General features: G+C 49.7%; 1 protein-coding gene across 10 annotated transcripts in view; it reads left to right on the top strand.

Moving 5' to 3' along the window:
• Positions 1–22,084, top strand: part of TENM4 (teneurin transmembrane protein 4) — an 826,321-nt gene that overhangs the window by 508,266 nt on the left and 295,971 nt on the right. For 9 of the 10 annotated variants that reach the window (XM_043875709.1, XM_043875667.1, XM_043875688.1 and 6 more), the window contains one exon: positions 577–786. The exons of the other annotated variant lie outside the window; for it this stretch is intronic. In XM_043875709.1, the coding sequence (XP_043731644.1) occupies positions 577–786 (210 nt within the window). The remainder of the gene's footprint in view (positions 1–576; positions 787–22,084) is intronic. 10 annotated transcript variants of the gene reach the window in all.

The following is a 22,084-nucleotide window of genomic DNA, read 5'->3' as shown; positions in this document are numbered from 1 at the left end:
GTGTTGAAATCCTAGAATGCCAGTGGTGAAGAGGGCGCTAGATCATTCTTTCCAGCTCCCCCCCTACCTTTTATGAGGCCCAGAGGCTGTTCCAGGCATGCTGAATTAAAATCTGGCTAATAAGAACATTATTTCAGTTCGCTGACATCACAGAATGGCCAACTTCGTAGGGGCTCAGCGGTCACCCAGGGTGGCTGCTCATTTTATCAGGGAGGCCGCTGGAACTCAGAGCGGGGCAGCTGTGTTTTAGAAGACACAGCCCGCACCCGGGACTAGACCTCGGGTTTTTAGGCCTCTCTCAGAGAACAGGCAAACCAGGAAGGCCTTCCCAAGTGTTTCCGAGGGGCGCGCTCTCTGCAAGCTGCGCAGGAGGCCAGCTCTTCAGGAGTTTGCACCCACTTTGCCAGAGGCATCAGCCCCGCCCCCGGGCCACGTGTGCAGTAGATCGCCCAGTGTTGGGAGCCCCCTCCCCCTGTTGATGCGTGTTTTATTTTGCGCCCTCCCCCTCCCCGTGTGCCTCAAAACCAATTTTCATTATTTTTTTTTTCTGTCTGTGTTTGTCTCTGTGGTTCGCAGGTGCTCCCTTGCATTGTTCATCCGCTTCATCAACCCCTATTGAGCAGTCCCCCTCCCCGCCCCCCTCCCCTCCGGCCAATGAGAGCCAGAGGCGGTTGCTAGGCAACGGTGTGGCCCAGCCAACCCCGGACTCAGACTCTGAGGAAGAGTTTGTCCCTAATTCATTCTTAGTTAAAAGTGGCTCCGCCAGCCTGGGGGTCGCTGCAAACGGTAAGTCCCTCTCTCTTCCTAACTTCTGTGGGTTTGTGTTGTTTTACCCTTTTCGTTGGCGATGCTGGTTATGCTTGCAGGGGTGGAGGGGCCTGATGCATGGGGAGCTCGGGGTTCCCGGGGGACCTGGCAGGCTCCACGGGCGGGGGAAGCCCCGCTCCTGCCCAGCTGCACTGCTGGGGTCTGCCGGGTTGGGCGGCTGCTGTTCCCACCCCCGTGTCAGACGCTGGGCAGACGGAGTTGCGGAATAGAGATGCTCAGACAGATACCAGGAGACAGAAAAATCAGGTGGAACCTGAGTCAGGCAAAGACAGGGAGACAAAGATAGACTCTGGAAATGAAAAGTCAAAAATAGCACGGATTGACTGCTTGCTGTGTGCCAGGAATTGTGCCAGCCACTGTCACTTGTTGCTTTATTGGAGCCTCCTCACAACCCTGCCTAAGAGACCGGTATCGCAGTGCCTCCACTGACCATGAGGAGGCTGGGAGAAAGGCTTCTGGCATTTTTGGAAGGTCTTGAGGTTTCATGCTGCCTGGAGACATGGCCCTGGAGCCCAGGCAGCTGCAAGGCGGAAAGCTGACTGCAGAGAGAGCCACTGGGCTTGAGTAGGGAACAGCCTCTTATAAATCCTGCCCTGACTCTCTTAAGGAGAAAAGGTGTGGGAGGACTCAGTGCAAGAGGTCCAGGCTGGCCAGGAGCTTGCAGACCCAAGTGTTAGCGCCTGGCCAGGTGCTGTGTGACCGGGCCAAGGTGCTCGCTACCTCTGTGTCTAGCAGTGACTAGTCCACTTCTTTGCAAGAATTCAAAGCCTGGAGGGGATTCAAGCCTACGGAGGGGGGTGATGTATATGAGATAACCTGGGATCTCCCTGATGGATCAATGTGTCCTGATTATCAAAGAAGAGGAAAGAAAATGAGACTTTCTCCACCTAACATTGTAGCTTGTGTGTTGATTTTGCAAACATTTATTATAAAGTGCCTGTGTGGCACTAAATTCCGGTCAAACTCTGGAAAAGGCGGCAAAGATTCAGAGAGAGTAGGCAGGACACATGGGCTCTGCAATCAGACATCTTTGCATTAAACGTAAGCTTTATTGCTGTGGAATTTCAGACAGGGCACATTGCCTCTAAGCTTTTCCTCAAGCAAGTATAACATGGGCATTGTGGTACCCAGCTCATGATGAGGGCTCATCACAGGGCCTGGGATAGAGTTTAGTAAAGGTCAGTCATGGTCACAGTCACCACCACCTCCCTCCAGGGAATTTATAGAAAGCCCGTGTGTGAAAGCTCCCAGCACACTGCCTGGCCCTTAGTAATGCTCAGAAAAGTCAGACTCCTTATCTCTTAGGATCATTACAGCCTAAGGTGATAAAGGAGGTAGGAGCCTGGTGTGGAGGTGACTCAGGAGAAGAGTCTCCAGTCTGCCCAAGAGAATCAAGAAATGTTTCCTAGAGGAAGCCTTCCCTGGATCTGAAAGAAAAAGTAGGGTGTGTCAGATGGAGATAACCAATGACTTTAATAACCCAGGATATTCTGGGCAGAGGGAAAACATAGACAAAGGACCCAGGATAGGGAGCTGCTGGGATCCTGGCCCCAGCTCTTTTATACCCAGAACATGGCCAGTAAATAGGCATTAACCTTGGAAGGGTGTGGGAGGCCACATGGTAAGTGACCTGAGCTCCTCTGGGTACTGAACTGAGGCTCTCAGGCATTACCCAACGCCCCCCACCCCACCCTCAACACCACCACCATGACAAAGAAAGATGGTTTATCCCCGGCTCCCTCCCCTAAACAGGACCTCTCCCAGCCTCTGCTCTCTTTGAAAACCAGACAGATCTTTGGCCTTGGTGGTTCTCTTCTGGCAGGATCTTGAGCCCTGCATTCTCTGTGACCAAGAACAAAGCCATCCTCCAGGGCCTTTTTCCTTCTGTGCTCCTGAGAGTGGCACTGTCCTTTCGGTGGTCCAGTGTCACTGCACCTTTATACCTTTTAGCCACCCTTGCTTTAAACTGTGTGGAGAAATAGGGACCCGGGGATGGTTTCAGGCCCAGCTCTGTGGCTTACTGGCCATTCATCCTTACAGGACAGTCGCTGTCCTTCTTCAGGCCTCAGTTTCCACATCTTGCCAACGATGGAGCAATTTCTAAGGTACTCTGATTTTCTGAGTGTTGTATGGGTGCTGACAGCTGTGCCAGTCAGTAGCCTTCTTAAACCTACTTGGAAAAATATGTATATACATTGGGATATTTTTTGTTCCTTTCTAAATAAATAAGCCTTGTAGGTAAAAGAGAAGGCAGGAGATTAAAGTCCTTAATCTCTCCTCTTGCTAATTAGCTGAACAAGAGCAATCATACTGTTGCAAGTTCTGTAGCAGATTGATGGCATTATTGCATTATTGATGTGTAGAGAACATAGGGGACTTCAGCCTACAGCTGTCTGCTCAGCATCACTCCTCGTTACTCCGGCTCCCAGGGGACCTAGAGACACTTCAAAGTCCTTCCCTGGGGCCTTGCTCTGAGTGTGTCACTTTAAAGTGAAAAGTACAAGTGTTAGTCACTCAGTCGTATCCAACTCTTTGCAACCTCATGGACTGTAGCTCACCAGGCTCCTCTGTCCATGGAATTTTCTAGGCAAGAATACTGGAGTGGGTTGCCATTCCCTTCTCCAGGGGAACTTCCCAACCCACGGATCGAAGCTCGGAGTCACTCTAAAGTTTGGTAACAAATGTGTCCCGAGCCTGAAGAGAGAGTCTCGGTCCTTGGTGATCTGCTGCTCTGGGTTTGGTGGGTCACCAGGGTCACCCTGCCTGCCACCTTCCTGTCCCCCAAAACCCCAAAGCTAGGGGTCTTCCATGATCCCAAGGACCTGCTGCCATTGGCACAGACCCAGCCCAGCAAGTGAGGATGAGTGGGCCCTGCTCCATAGTGGGCCCAATACTTGTTAAGTTTTATTTCGTTGTTTTTTCATGGACAGGTGTGAAATTATTTTAATGGAATCATCTCTGTTGCCTCTGTCAGTTATAAAAGTAACAGTGCTTGCTAACATTCAAACAGTGCAGAAAGGTAACAAGTGAAGTCCTCTTGTAACTCTTCCTCCCAGAGATATCCACTTTTAACAGTTTGGTGCAGGGCCTTACAGATGCCTTTTAGGGAGTGATAATTAGTAAATGCATGAAGGGAGGAGCCAGCAGTACAGACTGCATGAGGGCCACATTGTAGCCGAGAGAGCAGGCGTGCGTGCTGAGTCGCTTCAGTCGTGTCTGACTCCTTGCGACCCTGCAGACTGTAGCCCGCCAGGCTCTCCACTATCCACAGGATTCTCCAGGTGAGAATGCTAAGAGTGGACTGCCGTGCCCTCCTCCAGGGGATCTTCCCGACACAGAGATCAAACGCACATCTCTTGTGTCTCCTGCACCGACAGGTGGGTTCTTTACCACTGATGCCGTAGTCAAGCCTATGGCCGATGCAGGGCCATAGTCAAACCTTCTGAAATCGGGCCCCAGAGATGCGACCCTGGGCACAGGACCTAACCCCTGAGAGCCTCAGCTGCAGCACCGGTGAAATGGGGAAACCCTTCTGGGGTCACTGTCTCCCTTCCCTATCTGCACACCTCCGTTCCCTTCCACCAGTTGAAGGCTTTAAAGCCCACCCGACAAAGTAGATTAATTGCTCTGGCTCCTTTAGAGGCCTACTTCCCCAGAGGCGTCTTTGAGAAAGTACTTTAAATGACAAAGGCAGCCCCTCAGGCTCCTGGAGGGTGAAAATGAATTTCCTCTGACAGGAGCTGACTCAGCATCCTCCTCTGAGGGCTGGCCCTTTGGGAGGCAGCCTCCTGGGAGCCAGGCTGTGTGCTCCACGGGCTCCTCCGGAGGCCCTCTGCCTCCAGCTGTGTCAACTCCTGCCCCGGCTGCCCAGGCCGCCCTGCTGAAATCCCCGTGTAAAGAGCAGGGAGGCCACGTGGGGCATCACAGAACAGGAAAGGAAACGGGATAACAGGCTAGAAGTCACTGATAGATACAAAGATTTCACTAAAACAACTACTTGTCACAGCTGAGGAGCTCAGGAAGTGGTGAGGATTAGGTAGATCTTTGTCCCTATCCCCACAGAAACTTTTCAAAAGAAGTATTAAATGTGCCATGAATTGTCACCTGGTGGCTCAGATGAAAAAGAATCTGCTTGCAATGCAGGAGACCGGGGTTCAATCCCTGGATCGGGAAGATCCCCTGGAGAAGGAAATGGCAACCCACTCTAGTATTCTTGCCTGGGAAATCCCATGGATGGAGGAGCCTGGCGGGCTGCAGTCCATGGGATTGCAAAGAGTCAAACACGACTCAGTGACTAACACTTTCACTTTTTTCAAAGTCTAAAGGACTTTAAAAGTTTGGTGGTTAATATCTAAGAGGGTCAGAAAATAAATAGCTCAGAGAAAGTTGTCTGTTTCTCAAAGCCACAGTGAGATAGGAACAGTGGGAGAGTGTGCATGTGATGAGCAGCTTTGGTGTATCTTTTCTTTACATGTGTTATCTTTTTTGAGCTTCTGTGTGTCTCTGTTCAGCAAACCGAGGCCCCAGGGAGGGTCAGGGGCTTGCCCATGGCTTCACTGCTCCTAAAGGACAGGCAGAGACTCATACCCAAGCCTACTTGACTCTTGGGCCTCAATTTTCTTCCCTTACCCCCAATTATTTTGTGTTGTTTTCAGTACCAGATCCTGTTATTTTGTGTCTTTTTAGTAGGAAGCTGAAGAAGATAAGGGGAAGTCCACCAAAGAAAAGCTGATTTAAAAAAAAAAAATTACTAGTTGTTAGATTCCTAGTACTCACCTCACAAACCTTGATGAAGCCTCTCTTATGTGAGAGGTGTTTAATCTCATCGAATCATGACATCTCATGGAATCTCACTGAATCTTTGTATCTATCTTGTGTCATAGCCATTTTTAGTCTCATGGAGGCAATAGCAGGCCCAAGAGGTTAAGTAACTTCCCCTAAATCACACAGCTTCTAAGTCACAGAACCAGACTTGATCCCCAGGTCTGTTTGAAACCAGACAGTGAAATCTTTCCCTTGTTCTTTGGTGAGGACTATGGGAGTTTCAAAGATGAATCAGGCCAATGACTTAGACACTAAATTTTGCTGCTGCTCCTTGAAAGCCAAGCCCTGGATGCTGGGCAATCTGTGGACTTTTTTTTTTTTTTCCCTTTTCCCCTGCTCTGGGCCTCACCAGATTTCTCAGGCTGGTCACACTGGTCAACATCACTGTTGTTTGGCAGTTTCATTGACTTTCTCAGGTCTTAAGCAGCTGGGCTTATTTTGTTTTGACTTCCAATCCGGCGGAGGAGTGTTTATTTTTCTTTCTAAATGGGAAACACTGCTATGTATGTGAGCTCCTTCCAAAAGTGTTTTCTTAAAACACAACAAAAAATTCAAGTTAATTTAGAACCTATCCAGATTCCCCTGAGGGAGTCTGCCAGGGTCCTGTTAAGTCAGTTTGTGAAATCATAAGGCAAAATTGTGCCTGTTTCCTACTATGGAGACGTACGCTATGAGGCTTTTGTCTCCTTTCTCTGTGAATTTCATGGAACCTGATTTAGTTGCTCCTTGCCAACTGCAGGTACTTGGGGGTCTGTATGATGCCCAAGATCCAAGGGTTAAGGACATAGGAGCATGTGAAGCTTTCAGGCATTTTTGCTCACCACCAGCTCTCTTGCATCAAAAGACCCTTGTTGGTAAATAAATTCTTACACCAGCCACATCAAGAATGTAAGTCCTTAACTCCTAAGAGCAAGACAAATTGATTTCTTCCTTCTCTCCTGCCTCCAGCCACGATGACATCTGAAGTGTTTGTGGATGTTTTCCTGATGGATAAGGGGTAACAGGCACTGACTCTAAGCAGAAATATCTTCTGAAATAGGTATTTAATTCATAGGGTCAAAAATCCCTTAAATGAAGCCTTTGGAGTTGCATTTTAGAATCTAGGAATTTTTAGATTTAAGGAATAAAATTCAGTACACATACTGTGTCTTTCCTAACATTCTCAGAGTGCTGGGCAGGCCCACAGTATTCAAATACCTTGTTATTTCTGCAGTCAGACATATGAACAGCTACACTGGTGAGATTAAAAAAAAAAAAAAAAGGACTCTGAGATCCATGTCTGTTCAGGTCAGACTTCGCAACCAGAACAGTTTTGATAAAACTTGGTCTTAGAGAAGAAAAACCTCTCAGTCTTAAGAGTTTTGAGTTTTTTTGGAATGGTGGCTTAAGATGGTGATCCCGAATTGTGCCTTTTCTTACACAGGTGGAAGGGGTCCCATGACTCAGAAAGGTTAGTAACAGAACAATCTTAGAGATAACTAGAAAACTTGGTAACTAGGAGCGAAGCTACAAGGGCTTCCCCTGTAGCTCAGTCAGTAAAGAATCTGCCTGCAGTGCAGGAGACCTGGGTTCGATTCCTGGGTTGGGAAGATCCCCTGGAGAAGGGAATGGCTACCCAGTCCAGTATTCTTGCCTGGAGAATCCCATGGATGGAGGAGCCTGGTGGGCTGCAGTCCATGGGGTCACAAAGAGGCGGGCACGACTGAGCGACTAACACTTATACTTAGAAGGCATGATCCAGGTGCAGATCGCTGACTGGGCAGCTCCATGTTTATCTAACATGAGTGCTTGGAAAGCCCAAGCCCCTCGAGTGTAGATGGGGTTCAGGAGGCCAGTGTCAGCAGGTTGGCTGGCTTGCAGGCCTAGAAATTCAGGAGGTGAGAGGCCAGCTGCTCTACTCTCCAAAGTCTAGAACTCGGCGACTCTGAGTAGGAACCTTCCCTCGGTATATGGACAGCCTCCCCCTTTCTTTGCTGCCTTGCTGTCTTCTATACAAACCCCTCCTTGACAATCTAGGGACCTGGTTACTCCCAAGTCTCATTTCCAGATTCAACCCCCAGTTCCTTGAGGCAGGCCTTGTCTGACGTTGTGTCTTCAGAGCTGACCATATATAGGTGTTGCAGTCAAAACTGGGGAAAAAAAAGTTGGTATCCTCTCTTCTTCTCTTTTACCAGCTCCCCTCACCCCACACCACCCCCCACTGCCCCCCCCACCACACACACACACACACCCACACACACACACACACACACACACACACACAAACACAAACACCCTGCTAGGAAGGGTGCAGTGGGCCGCATGGGCGATATAACCGGATGCCCACAGAGAGGATTTGCCCCAGTGCAGAGTCAAGGGTCAGTGTACAGGCCCAGGCTCCGGGGCCCTTTCCACCTCACCAGGTACCTCCCTCCGCTAGGACGGCTCTCCCCGGCAGCCTCCCACCAGGGGCAGGCGGCTGTGCCCCCCAAGTGGGAGCAGAGGGGACAGCCCCACAGGGGTCACTTCCGTTTTTCGTACGGTCCACAAAGCCCTTTTTCATACGTGTCCTCAGGCAGACTCTGGTGACTCTAATTTAATTGCCACATTGGCTTTCTAGGAGGTAAGGCTTCTTCCTGACCTTGCAAAATAAACAGGTCACATTTTGAGTTAATGTAACCTAACGTCCTGGGAGAACCAGGGCCCTCTAATTAGTCACTCACGTGACACGATCGCAGACTCTTTGCAGCTCCCTTTCCACTAATTTCCCCAAATGCCATTGCATTAAAAGGTACAGAAATAACATTTTCGGTGTCTGGATTGATTGGATCTAGGAATTCCTAGACCACCCCTCAAGGAAGGCACGGTAGCCCTGCGTCTGGACTGTTTCCACCTGGAAACTAAGCCTGGATTGTGTCCCTGTGGGAATGTTTGTGGCCTGCTCCATGGGGCCCTCGTGGACACCAGACCACATCTTCAAGCATCTCCTGACAGCTCGGGGCACAGACTATTAAAGAGGCGCCAGGAAGAAAGCTAAGGAGAGCTTGGGAGAGTATTGTGTCTCACGTTTTTGTAACCCTGGCAGTCCCCGAGCGCGTTCACATCCGCCATCTCCTGGGACCCGCAGCTCAGGGCGTGAGGTTGGCCGAACGTGGAGAACCACCAGGTGGGAGAGAGGGAAGACGCTGGGCTACCCCTCTGACTGCAGCTTTGGGCCAACTTTAGGTTTGCCCTCAGCTGGTTGATCCACACTCCGAGGCCTGCCACCATCCACATAAGCTGAGTTTTCCAGCTGTAACCGCTCCTGGAGAAGCCTGATAATCTTGCCTGAGTTGTCCTGGAAACCTGCTTGGGGAGATGTGTGCACCTTGGGACAGCAGACCTACCTTCTGAGCCCAGCTCTGCATCCCACCTGCGGCGTGACCCCCACCTGCCCGGTCCTTTGGTTCCCTGGCCTTCTCGTCTGGGCAGTGGGAGGACTTGCTTAGATCAGGATTCCCCACGCCGGTTCCTTTGTGTCCCACTGTCGGAGCCTGCACCAGAGCAGTGCCCCCCTCCATGCCATTTCCCTTCCTTGAACTTTTTCTTAAGTGAGTTTATTTTAAAAAGGAAATTGTATGTTACTGTGGCAATTTACTTGCCATAAATAGAAGGTAGCTGTAAAAAATAAATACCATGGTGAGATCAAGCTCGCTCTAGGATGCCAAGCAGAGATTTACTTCTCTTTGTTAAAGAGGGACGTTGGCATGTGTTAGGTGTTAAAAACCGACCATACCAAACGGAGACTTCCTCCCCCTCATCAGAAGCTTGCAAGAGGATAGAGGCCGTCCTACATGTGAGCGAATGTCAGCTCGCTCGTTCACCACCTAAAACCATGTCCATGGGATCCATGGTTCCGTGGCTTATTCTAGAATTCTGTGTAGGCTTTCAGTGCTATACCCCATGACCTGCTCACCTTGAGAGTAAATATCTCTTGCTGTTTCCAGAACTTCCTGTCCTTCCCCTTCCTAAGTGTGGTCTTTTCTAAGCGAGCTGTTCCTCCTTCCCCTCCTGCCCTCTACACCTGTCATCAGGTCTGAACTGGGTGCTTTGAGCTCAACTGGATCCCCCATTACTGCTTAATAGCTCTCAGTTTGGACCAGGAACCCAAGTGGTTTTCGCTTCTCCCCTTCCTCTCCTTTCCCTTCTCCTCCCTCTCCTTCTGAACTGTCATTATTGATATAGGTGTTTGAGATCAAACGACTTAAAAAACATTCCCTCTGCTTTAAATGGCCTAAAAGGACTGAAGCCAGAACGAAAACAGAAATGGCACGATACAGATCCGCGGGAGGGAGGGAGAGGTTATGGAGGCCTACAGATCCTTCTTGTGCTGTGTGTCCTTGGGAAATATGCTTAGCCTCTCTGGGTCTCAGTTCCCTCCTCTGTAAAAACAGATATTGGTTTTAATAGTACTTTACAGAATTGTTGTGTTTGTGAGAAACTGTGAGCAAGCCTTCTAACACAGTGATTGCTACATAATAGGTGCACAGGGAATGTTCGTCCTCACTCCCTTTTCTAAAACCCAGAAGGTTTTGGCAGAAATCTCTGGAAGGAAGGCAGATTCCTACACTCTCACCGCCCCTCCCAGACACAGAGGAGATACAACAGTGAACAGCTCTGTCCTGGAGTCCTGAGCTTTAATCCCCCTCCCCCTCCTGGATGATTTGCAGGGATTTAGGGTGGGAGAGTGAGCCCGAGGCACCAGCTAAACAAACATAGCATGGGGTCCTAGAAACAGAGCCCCCACCCTCCGTGTGGGGCTCCCTGCATTGCCGCCGTTCCCCAGAGTTCCTGGAACCACGTGTGATACTCGGTACCAGATCAAACACAGTGATGCCTTTTCCTTCTGGTCAGTGGGCCTGCCCCCTCCCCCAGACCCCCCGCCCTGCTCCCCGGAGTTGAAAGGAGAAGAAAATGACTGGTAATTCATTTATGCTTCACTTCCTCTCTCCTGAACGGATTGTATTTCTCCAAATAACTCTGGGAAGCTGTTGCATGGGCTAACAATAATACATATATTTGTACTTCCAGAAACCTCTTTTTTGGTTGCCTCCGCATGGGCTTCCTAGGTGGTGCTAGTGGTGAAGAACCCGCCTGTCAATGCAAGAGACTTAAGAGATGCAGGTTCAATCCCTGGGTTGGGACGATCCCCTGGAGAAGGGCATGGCAACCCATTCCAGTATTCTTGCCTGGAGAATCCATGGACAGAGGAGCCTGGTGGGCTGCAGTCCATAGGGTCACAAGGAGTCAGACACAACTGAAGTGACTTCATGTGCACACACACACGTGCTGTCATCCTGAGAATAAGCAAAAATGGAAGTTGAGATAATACTTGCTAGTTTTGCGAGATCCCGCTCCCCTTCGCCACAATGTTTACGACTATGTCCTCTCTCCTCTGGACCACTGTGGTAGCATCCTCAGTGGCCTCCTCCCTGCCTCCCATCTCTTCCTTTAATCCACCTCTACTGTCCCAGGGAGATCTTTCCAGAGCACCTGCAGGAACTCTTCTTGTTTCCCACCACTGGGGACTCGGGACCCATCTCCTCACATGGAGCCCAAAGACCCTTCTTCACAGAGGCCCTCCTGCCCTCTCAAGCCACTTACTTCTGTGGTCCTACTAGGGACCTGCGACCATAGCACACTAAAATGGTTTTTGAGGGGACTGAGGACAATCCTGGCCCCAGAACAGGGCCTGTGATAAATAGCTGACCATTTTGGGAGCAAAGCCTTCAGAACACAACTCATTGATTTAGAGGGAAAACCGCTGAAGCTCTTTCTGATTTGGAATGATATGGGAAGAAATGAAGCATGTTTGCCCTTCAGAAACAATTCAGTTCAGCAAATTACTATCAAAGACCTACTGTGTGTCCAGGGGGCCCAGGGGGAATAGAAAGCATCGGCTCATCCGTTGGATATTGAGGAAAGAGGTGCACATCTGAGCAACTCTGCCCTAAAACAGGCATCAGTGAGGGCAGCAAGGCGGGGGGCAGTGTGCTAGGTGTGGGGCTGCAGAGCTTTCATGCAGACTGGGAGGCTCAGAGGCTCATCCTGGAGAAAGAGGGAAACTCTCAAAGAGCTCTGCCCCGAAGTGAGCTGTGTAGTTTGATGGCTCTTTAGGCCTGCAGTGGACTGAATTGTGTCCCCTCCCCAAATTCATAAGCCCTAACCCACCATGTGGCCGTATTGAGGAAAGGTCCTGTAGGGAGGTGACTGAGGTTCTATGAGATCTTAAGGGCAGAGCCCTGATCTGGATAAACTGGTGTCCTCATACCTGAGGAAGAGGCACCAGAGCATCCTCACTGTCTCTCTCCTCAAACATTCGTTCATCCATTCATCCATCCATCCAGCAGGCTTTTCCCAGGCATGGGCTGTGCGTGGGGTCCTGTGCGGGGGAGTTCTGACCAGACTTGTTCTGTTTCCTCCGTGGGTAGCCACGTGGTAGGGGACAGAGGAGGTGAGCCGCAAGCGGCAGTGGTGGAGGGCGAGGCGGGCTTCTTCTCAAGCTGAGGCCCCGCTCCCCCTACCCCGCGTCCCACCGTCAGGGAGCAGCCTCTTCACCAGACTCGATTGTCCTGGGGTTTCAGGTGGGGATGGAGTGAGCGGCTGGGACTGAAGGCCGGTGTGCTGCTCTGCACGCCTCTCATTCAGAGCCCATCGAGAGGGGGTGACTGAGGCAGGTGCGGCCTCAGGAACCAGAAAGGGCCCGGCTCGCCTTTGGATTGTGTAGCAGAGGAACAAGGCCCACGACCGTGCCTGCAGGGCCCCAGGTGGTACTGCGCTAGGTACTTCTGCCCCACACGCCCGAATCCGTCCGGCTGGCGGGCTCTGGAACAGAGAATTTAAGAGTTTCGGTTCGAATGTTGACTCCGCCATGGCCAGCTGAGATGCGTAGCACATGATTAACCTCCTAGTTTCTATTTTTCCTCATATGTAAAACAGGGATCATAATACTGTCTACTTCATAGTATTGTTAGAATTCAACATGAAGTCTTGTATGTGAAGTACTTAGCAAAGTACTCAGTTATTATAAAGTCTTAAATGGAAGAAAATGTGTAAATGGAAACCGCTGTTAACTGGGATCCTTATTGTCCTGGTTATTGTTTCATGGAACATGGCCTCAGAAAGGCTCCATCCCCTGCCCAAGGCCACACAGGTAGGAAGGGACGTCCTGCATCCTGAAGCAAGTATGCCTGGCCCAGCCATCCTCCTCACACCACAGGCTGCCCCTCCTCCCTGACAGCCATCTCCCCTCTTTCCTGACAGTCCCTGGGAAGCCAGAGGTCTTGGGAAACCTCCCCAAGAGATCAGAGATTTCTTTCGCCCTCACCTTCCTGCCGCCCAACCCCCACCCCCGCACCGAGCAGGAGGCTGCAGACACATTTTGCCAGCAGTCCCCGACCCCTGGCCAGAACCCCCCAGAATGGAAACCGCTGAGTTGCACTCCCGCTCTTAGCTCTTTTAGGATGCCCCTGTTGGGCCCCTGCATGGGTGACAAGATGATGCATGAGGTCCGGCTAAGCAGCTTATTTGTCTGAGCTGGTGATGGCCATTGTCCCAAGTTGGGTTAATGGTAAGGGGCAGTGGCCCTTTAAAGCCTGGACAATGGGCAAGCTTCTCAGGTCACCAAATCACTCAGCAAATGGCCCGAGTCCCTCGGAGCGCAGAGGCCTCAGCCCCCCTCCGCTCTGCGCTAACCCTGCTCTTCATCTCGTGATGAAGCCACCCCCACTGAGCAGGGAGGAGCTCTCGGAATAATGGGGGAGAAAGACTCAAAGAGCATTTAAGTGACCAAGGACTTCAGAGGAGGAAACTGAGACAGAGACGGGACAAGTGATCATTTAAATCGGACTTCCCACTCGGCCTGTGCCTTCCCGGCTCTGCACCCCCAGATGCATTGAGCCCACAGTGACCAGACAGTTTGCCCAGCAGCTCCTGTCACCCCTGAAACCTGACGCTACGGATTAGAGCTCAGGCACCTTAGGGAAGCAGTCAGGACCCCTGAGCCTGTACCCCTTTCCCTCCTTCTTGACCCTCTCTGACCCTCCCCTGATCTCTGACTCCAGTAGGTTCATCAGGTACCCTTCACTCCCTCCTCCAACCAAAGCAGCTTCCTATTATCAGATGCCTGCATTTGCTGAGTAAGATCCTCTTACCTCGTCATGAATGGATGTGAGAGTTGGACCATGAAGAAGGCTGAGCACTGAAGAATTGATACTCTTGAACTATGGTGTTGGAGAATAATCTAGAGGGTCCCTTGGACAACAAGGAGATCAAACCATTCAATTCCAAAGGAAATCAACCCTGAATATTTATTGGAAGGAGTGATGCTGAAGCTGAAGCTCCAGTGCTTCAGCCACTAGATGCAAAGAACTGACTCATTCAAAAAGACCCTGATACTGGGAAAGATTGAAGGCGAAAGGAGAAGTGGGTGACAGAGGATGAGACGGTTGGATAGCATCATTGACTCAACAGACATGAATTTGAGCAAACTCTGGGAGATAGTGGAGAACAGAGGAGTCTGGTGTGTTATAGTCCACGGGGTCACAAAGAGTCAGACACAACTTAGCGACTGAATAAGAACAACAAATATCCTCTTTAAAAAAAAAAACACTTCTAATATGAAACCTGTTTTTTTTCAAAGTATGAAAACTACTGATTTAAATCAACCCTTTCCTGAGAGGAGTTTGGGGAAGAATGAAAACGTGTGTATGTATGTCTGAGTCATTTTGCTCTGCATCTGAAACTTTCACAACATTGTTAATTGCCTATACCCCAATACAAAATAAAAAGTTAAAAACAATCCACCCCTTCCTTGTGTGAAGGGATGCAGAGCTGGACTTGAAGCCATGTTTTCTGATTTCCAATTCTGACTTTCTAGCAGTGTTTGGACTCACTGATGCACTCTACAGAGATTTCTTAAGCACCTACTGTGTGCCCAACACTGGCCTGAGTAAGATGAAGTCCTTGCCCTCTAGGAGGGGCCAAGCATTAACATCCGGTCTGGCCGAGGGATCACGAATGCAAGCATGAGGCATGCCCACTGATTTTGGCATCTCGGTGACCTTGGTGAAGGCATTTTTAGGGTGCAGAGGCTAAAGCCAGAGGATGGATGGGACTTCAGAGGGCAGAAATAGCTCGGATATCTGACTGTAAGAGATTGGTCTTTGTGTCACAGATTGCTTACAAAATACAAAGAAAAAAGATTCCTTTACAGTGAGATCAGGAATCATCACCTTAACAAGTGACCAAACTTCATTATTATAAAGCAGTAAGAAGTACATTCCGCGATGCATGAGATACACTTACCTGAAATGTTTACCCTGAGTCTAAATATGAGAAAGCAACACATCCAATATTCTGGCCACCTGATGCAAACAGCCAACTCATTGGAAAAGACACTGATGCTGGGAAAGATTGAAGGCAGAAGAGACCAGCAGAGGATGAGAAGGTTGGATGGTATCACCAATTCAATGGACATGAAATTGGGTCAACTCCAGGAGATGGTAAAGGACAGGGAAGCCTGGCATGCTGCAGTCCATGGGGTCGCAAAGAGTCGGACACAACTTAGCGACTGAACAACAACAACACATCCAGAATATAGGATAGATAGTCCGTGGGGCAACTGGCCTGAACTTGCAAAAAGGTTAATATCATGGGGGAAAAAAGGAATTGAAACAGTTGAGGTGGGTGGGATGTTCCTTTAGATTAAAAGAGACACAGGAAAAAGGTAGCAGCCAGATGTAACACGTGAATCTTGATGGGACCCTAAGTTTTTTTTAAGACTGTAAAGAAGATATTTGGGGAAGAATTGGGGAATTTTTTAAATATGATGTATATGTGTGCTAGGTGATGTTGTGGTGTGATTGTTCATTGTCTTAGTTGTGATCATGACGTTGTGGTTATATGGGAGAATATTCCCAGGAGATTCATGCTGATGGCAAGCATCTTGATCTCTGCAACTTTCAAATGCTCAAAAAAATTTATGTAGAGAGATGATGCCACGTGGCAATATATTAACAATGGCAGATATAGGTAAAGAGTGTTTGGGTGTTTTTGTCCTATTATTTTGACTTTTCTTTAGGGTTTAAAGTTAATGAAAATAAAAAGTGGAAGAGATTTAACTTGGATTGGAGAGAGATGACATGACAGAAACTGAATTTTTGGAGAGGATTCTTAGGATGGGTGAGTTGTGGGCACTCTTTGTAGCAAGATCCCTCACACACTTTGGGGACTCAGAATACAGAAACCCTCTGAACCTTTACAGAGAATTGATAGTTTAGTGGATGTGATAAAACAGGCCCTTCCTGGGCGTGGAGGGACTTCGGCAAGGCGCTGGAGCCGGTAATGGGAACCACATTGGCAGGAGTGCATGGAGCCGCACCCCAGAACCAGCCCTTCTGTGCTGAGGCAAGACAACTGGAAGGAATTATGTGCCTTCATACTTGTTAGACTGCCTTGGCACCAGACGTGGTTTTGGTAACCTGAGCTTCACAGCGGCACCACCAGAGTTAAAGCCGGGCCCGCCTTATCCCTGCACCCTCTCTGTCGGAGGTTTATAGCTAAAGCATAAAACAATTCAACATGAGTTGAAACATGAAAAACTCCTCCAGATTGTAAAGGCCAACTTTTCTGTTTAAATTTTTCTAAGGAGGCAGCATTTGGGAATAAAACCTTCTCTATCTCCTTCTGCTTTTTCAGCCCTTGGCCAGGCTCCCACATGCTCCACCCTGCCCCCGACTTTCCACATCCTACAATCCAATCAAACGCAGAAGCCGCTGAATCCTGTGGTTGGGAGGGTTCTGCTGTGGCCAGGAGGTCCTGAGTTTGAGTGTGAGCCCTGAGGCTGTGTGGCCTTGGGCAAGTTGGTTCCCCTCTCTGGGCTTCAGCCTCTCGGTTATTTATAGACAACATTTTTTACAGGGTTGCCCAGCCCATCTAGGTGTGTGGTCGCTGAGTGCATGGAGCCTGAACACACAGTAGGTGCTTCTGTAAATATGGTCTCACTGATTACGTCAGAGTGTGTCAAATGTGTAGAGATCTGTAGTGAATCATTGTCTTATTTTGATCATGAAGAAAAGTGTATCCAAAATTACTCTTGTTTTTATCCAAAAGGTAGCCAAAGTACAGTTCTTCATGGAAGAGAAATCATGAGGAAGGTCACAGGAATAGAATTTGATTTTATCCTCTTATTAAGAGTTTTTTTGTAGAACGGTGGATAGGCTTTGAAGTCAGGCCGGGGGTCAAATCCCAGGGGCAGAGTGACCAGGCCGATTAGAAGTCCATTCTGAGCCTCCGTCACTTCATCTGTGCAGTAAGGTGAAATAACTCCAACCTAGCAGGGTGAATGATGAGCCAGCATACTTTACAGAATGCTCTTAGCCCAGCACCTAGCAAATAATAAGCATTCAATGAACAGACATGCAATTAGTACTGAATCTGAGATGACCAGGAAGACCCCTGATACCCAAACCTGCCTCTCAAGTGTTGTTTCTTTTGTATCAGGAGTGACAGACCAGGGTCAGCCAGCTGACATCAAAAGCCCTGCCCTCCTGCAGACCTTCCAATGGATGATAAAATGCACTGTGGTTTCTGCTCTTTTGAAGTTGTCTGTCAGCCTGGCCCTTCAAGCTACTGGGGGTTTGTTCGGGCCGAGAGGACGCTAAGGATGTGAAGAAACTTCAGTTTGTTATTTCAGAGAGCCTTCAGATAGGGCAAACTGAGCCCTAGGTACCCAGACCATGTGGTCAGACAAGGGAGACACCCTTCCTTACCCTGTTCTTTTGGTCAGCAGAGCTGGAGATGGGCCCAGCATCAGGCTCTTCTTTTTTTTATTTCTGCCTGAATCAGGATGCAGAGCGCCAAACGGCTTCAGCATTTTAATCTGAGTCACTGTAGTGCCAGCCAGTCCATCCTAAGCAGGTTTTTACCTCCAACCCCAGGTCTGCTCGTCACGAGCCGTGTGACATTAGAGAGTTGCGTTAGCTCCTTGGCCCTCATGTTCCTTATCTCTGAAGGAAGGGGAAAAAAAACTCTGCAGCCTGTCACGTGGCTTCTAGGAGATAAGGCACGTGGAAGCCTGTATATGAAGGCAACCCCAGGAGCACGCTCTCCAGCCAGGGGCGTCACTAGGCATGTATTTCCCTGAAAAGCTAAATGAAAACAGAGGATGTTTTTTTACTAAAATAACTTGGTAAATAGAATATTTAGTGAATGGGAACATTGTAAGTACAGGCTAGGAGGTAAAGAAAATTAATATTTCCTTCCTATCTGTTACCCTTAATTTATTCGGCTTTAGCATCTAGATCCTTGACTGTGCGTTTTCCACACTGAAGTAGCACATCTGGATCGATAAGACCTGCAAGCAGGTCATCTGCACTAATCACTAAAGATCTAGATATTCTTCTCTACTTAAAAAATAATGGTTTTCAAATATGCCTTGAAAATTACCATGCCTCTGGACGGGTGAGAATTTATGACAGGCAATTAAATGATGTGTATTTGCCAAATGTGTGTTTTCCCTGCTGCAGCAGAGGAAGTCATATATAAAAAGGGCAGATGAGGGTAGAAAGGGGCGGGACTTACTTCCTGCTTCTCTGTTGGATAGGTTGAATGAGTCCAGCCTCTGCAAACCTTGGGATAAGAGTCTGCTGCTCACGCCACCCCAACCCCTCACCTCCGTACTGGGGTTCCTTTCCTTTTCTCCCTGCCTCTTTCAAGAGTCAGGGTCCTTCTTGGATTGGAAACTTCAGAAAATGCCTCTCCCAAGACTAAAAAAATTGCCTCGAAATTGGGGTACAAAGTCACCCCTGTCCTTGGGGTCTCCCACCCCAGCTTGGGGGCTGCTTGCTGGGAACTGGGAACAGCTGAGTGTTTGTTATCTGAAAGGTACACACTTCATAAGGATCTTTAGCCAAGGTCCCTTTTGGGGGGCTAGCAGCAGATGCAGATTTCTGGGATGGGAAGAAAGAATTTGTCCTCAAGACCCTCACAGGTTCTTGTGCCAGCTCTTGAGGGAAGAGCTTCATCGGGTTTGAGAGTCTGCTCAGAACTCCCTGGGCACCTGGAAGGCCCCGTGCACCTTCAACCTTACAGAGATTCTCTTGGAAAAACACAGGCTTTGGAGTCAGCCAGCACAGGCCTCACATCATGGCTTCTCCAGTTTGTAGCCACATAGCACTGGATGGTCTGTGTCCCTCTCTGACCCTTATTTTTGTCTTTTGCAAAATAGGAGTGATAGTTCTTACATCGGGGAGCAGGGGTGTAGTTGGCGGGACTGAGTCAGGTACTGTTTGTGGCAAGATGAACCGGCAGCCTGGCGCACGGGAACAAGTTGGTCCTTCCTTTCCCCCACGGGCTCCCGGAGGATCAGCTGCCCTGAGTCCTGCCCACAGAGCTCGTCCTCGTGGAAAAATAAGGGGTCTGAGAAAGGGGAGGCAGAGACCAGCCTTAGCATTAGAGCAGCACCAGCAGGCGGGACCTGGCTCTCGATCACTTCACCCCAGGGGTGCATGCATGTGTGCTGAGTCGTTCAGTCGTGTCTGGCTCTTTGTGACCCCATGGACTGTTGCCCACCAGGCTCCTCTGTCCATGGGATTCTCCAGGCAAGAATACTGGAGTGGGTTGCCATGCTCTCATCCAGGGGATCTTCCTGACCCAGGCATCAAACCCACGTCTTTTACATCTCCTGTATTGGCAGGCAGGTTCTTTACCACTAGCGCCACCTGGGCTAGTGGTGGTGTTCAGTCGCCAAGTCATGTCCAACTCTTTGAGACCCCATGGACTGCATCACAGGAGACTTTCCTGTCCTTCACTATTTCTCAGAGTTTGTTCAAACTCATGTCCGTTGAGTTGGTGATGTCATCCAACCATCTCATCCTCTGTCGTCCCCTTCTCCTGCTGCCCTCAGTCTTTCCCAGCATCAAGGTCTTTTCCAATGAGTCAGCTCTTCACATTAGGTGGCCGAAGTATTGGAGCTTCAGCTTCAGCATCAGTCCTTCCAATGAATATTCAGGACTGATTTCCTTCAGGATTGACTGGTTGGATCTCCTTGCAGTCCAAGGGAAGGGACTCTCCAGAGTCTTCTCCAACACCACAGTTCAAACAATTCTTCGGTGGTCAGCCTTCTTTATGGTCCAACTCTCACATCCATATTTGAGTACTGGAAAAACCATAGCTTTGACTATATGAACCTTTGTCAGCAAAGTGATGTCCCTGCTTTGTAATATGCTGTCTAGGTTGGTCATAGCTTTTCCCTAGCCCAGGGTTAGCCCCATGCTTGTCCATGTTTAAAAGATCTCATCACCCCTGCTTGGGATGGGAACAGCGACCTCACAGGATTGTACTGGAGACCCACTGAGATCACGTGTACATTAGTGGCAGCACACTGCAGGCACCGTAGTAGACGCTCAGGAAATGTTGCGTCTTACAGTAAGAGATCTGGTTGCGGACAGACCAAGAATGCAGTCTGTGTTCTGTCGGAGTCAGCTCCTTGCCCACTTCAGGGACAGCTTTGTGAGGCGAGAGTGAGTCAGGGCAGCCGCGGCCGGCGGGGAGAGCCTGCTCTGGATTGTGCAACACGCTGGGGTGGGTGCCAAGAGCCAGAGCCGAGTGGTCCGTCTTCCCCTGGCTGCCCTGCCCCAGCACCTGCTTTGGGGGGGGGATCCTAGCTGGAGCCCTGCCAGGGCTCACCTTCCTGCCCCCCTTCAGCCCCGAGGCCAGGCTGCTTTCAAGTCGTGTCCCAATGGTGTTGCCAAGCCCTGAACAGAGCAGCCTACCCCTACCCTCCGACTCCAGGCAACCCTGTCAAGCGTCTTAGGCAGACTCAGCCTTGGCACGTGGGCCCACCTGCCAGCCCCCAACTGCGCCACTTGCCTGTTCCTCAAACACACCTGGCCCCGCTCACGGCCCCGCGTTTTTCTGCAGGGGCACCTTTGCCAGGCACACGTGGTGATAAGTGCTTTCACATGTCTCGTCTCTCCCAATCATCACAGCAATGCTGAGGCTGGTATATAATGCAGCATTATGCCCTCTTCACAGGTGAGGCAACTGAGGCTCAGAGAGACCAAGCAGCTTGCCTCTGGTCGGGCAGTGAGCTCAGGGCAAGCCCCTGGGGGAGGGGGCTGGAGCTCCGGTCCCCGCGACTCCCATTCCGAGGGCTCCCAGCAAGAGCTCCGTGGCTTTCCTGGCTGGAGGGGCCGCGCCCGCCCCAGCACCTCCAGGGCAGGCTGGGTGTTCACTCTCTCACTTGACAATGTGGGGCACTTTGTTGGGATCTTTCGGTAGCGGCTTCGGCAGAGGGGCTCAGGACTCCGATGAAGACAGCTTGAGGCTTTAACAGACTGTGGCTTGAGGGTGCTATTATCCGGTGCTGGGCCCCGAGAGAGAAGAGAAAGCAGCTGTAGAGATGGGGGTAAGTGCTTGGCTTCTCAGAAAGGTAATCCCCCCACACCTGGGCCCTGGAAACACGATCCAGGGCTCTGAGATGCACTTTCATCTGTCACCAGGGCGTCCCCAGGGCGACCTGCCCCACGGTATCCAAGCTGGTGGGGCTCAAGTTTCGGGGCCCGTTCTCAGGGCCCTTGAGTCCCGACAACGCCTGTATGTCCTTTGGAACTGCCGTCTCCAGGGAGGAATGTCAATGGGACCCAGAGTGGAGGGGGGTTGGGAGGGAGAGAAGGTCGGCTTCAGCCTGAGCCCACTGTCAGGTCAGCCTCTTGAGTGAGCTCATCCAAGCATGTTTCCTTCCAAGAGACACTCAGAGCAGCCCCTGGAAAGAGGATTCACCCTCTGCCTTTTCTCTTAGGGAGTGTGGGGACAAGGGTAGGGCAGGGGTCTGTTTAATCTGGGCCTTAGTCTACCCCTTAGCACAGCTTGCAACTCACTGAGAAATGCTTTCAAAAGCAGGAAAACTGGAAACAGCTTGGATGTCCAAGAATAGAAAGTTAGTGAAATAGCATTATCTTCCGTTCGTACGATAAAGTTTTAGATGGCTCATGGAAATCATTTTCAGATAATATTTAAAGATCTGAAAAACTCTTGTAGTGTAACATTAAATGGAACAAAGTTGGATAGAAAACTATATACAGTCTGAACCTAATTGGATATGGAAATGTTTACATATGTATAAGAAAAGACTTTAGAAGGAAATAGACCAAGGAGTGTTAACAGTGGTTATTTCTGAGTGTTGTGGTTGTGATAGAGATTTGTTTTTTTTTTTCTTTGTACTTTTCTCCTTTTTATATACATTTTCTAGTGAAAATGTTGTTTTATTATTATTTTTTTTAATTTATTCATGTTTTTGGTTGTGCTCACTCTTCGTTGCTGCACGTGGGCTCTCCCTAGGTGTGGAGAGCAGGGTTGACTCTCGCGTTGCGACGCTTCTCACTGTGGTGGCTTCTCGTGTTACGCAGCACCG

Source organism: Cervus elaphus, chromosome 2, assembly GCF_910594005.1.
Source record: "Cervus elaphus chromosome 2, mCerEla1.1, whole genome shotgun sequence".
In the NCBI taxonomy this organism is placed as follows: domain Eukaryota; kingdom Metazoa; phylum Chordata; class Mammalia; order Artiodactyla; family Cervidae; genus Cervus; species Cervus elaphus.
Note: the sequence above shows the minus strand (reverse complement) of the source record. Positions and strands in the feature narration are given on the sequence as shown.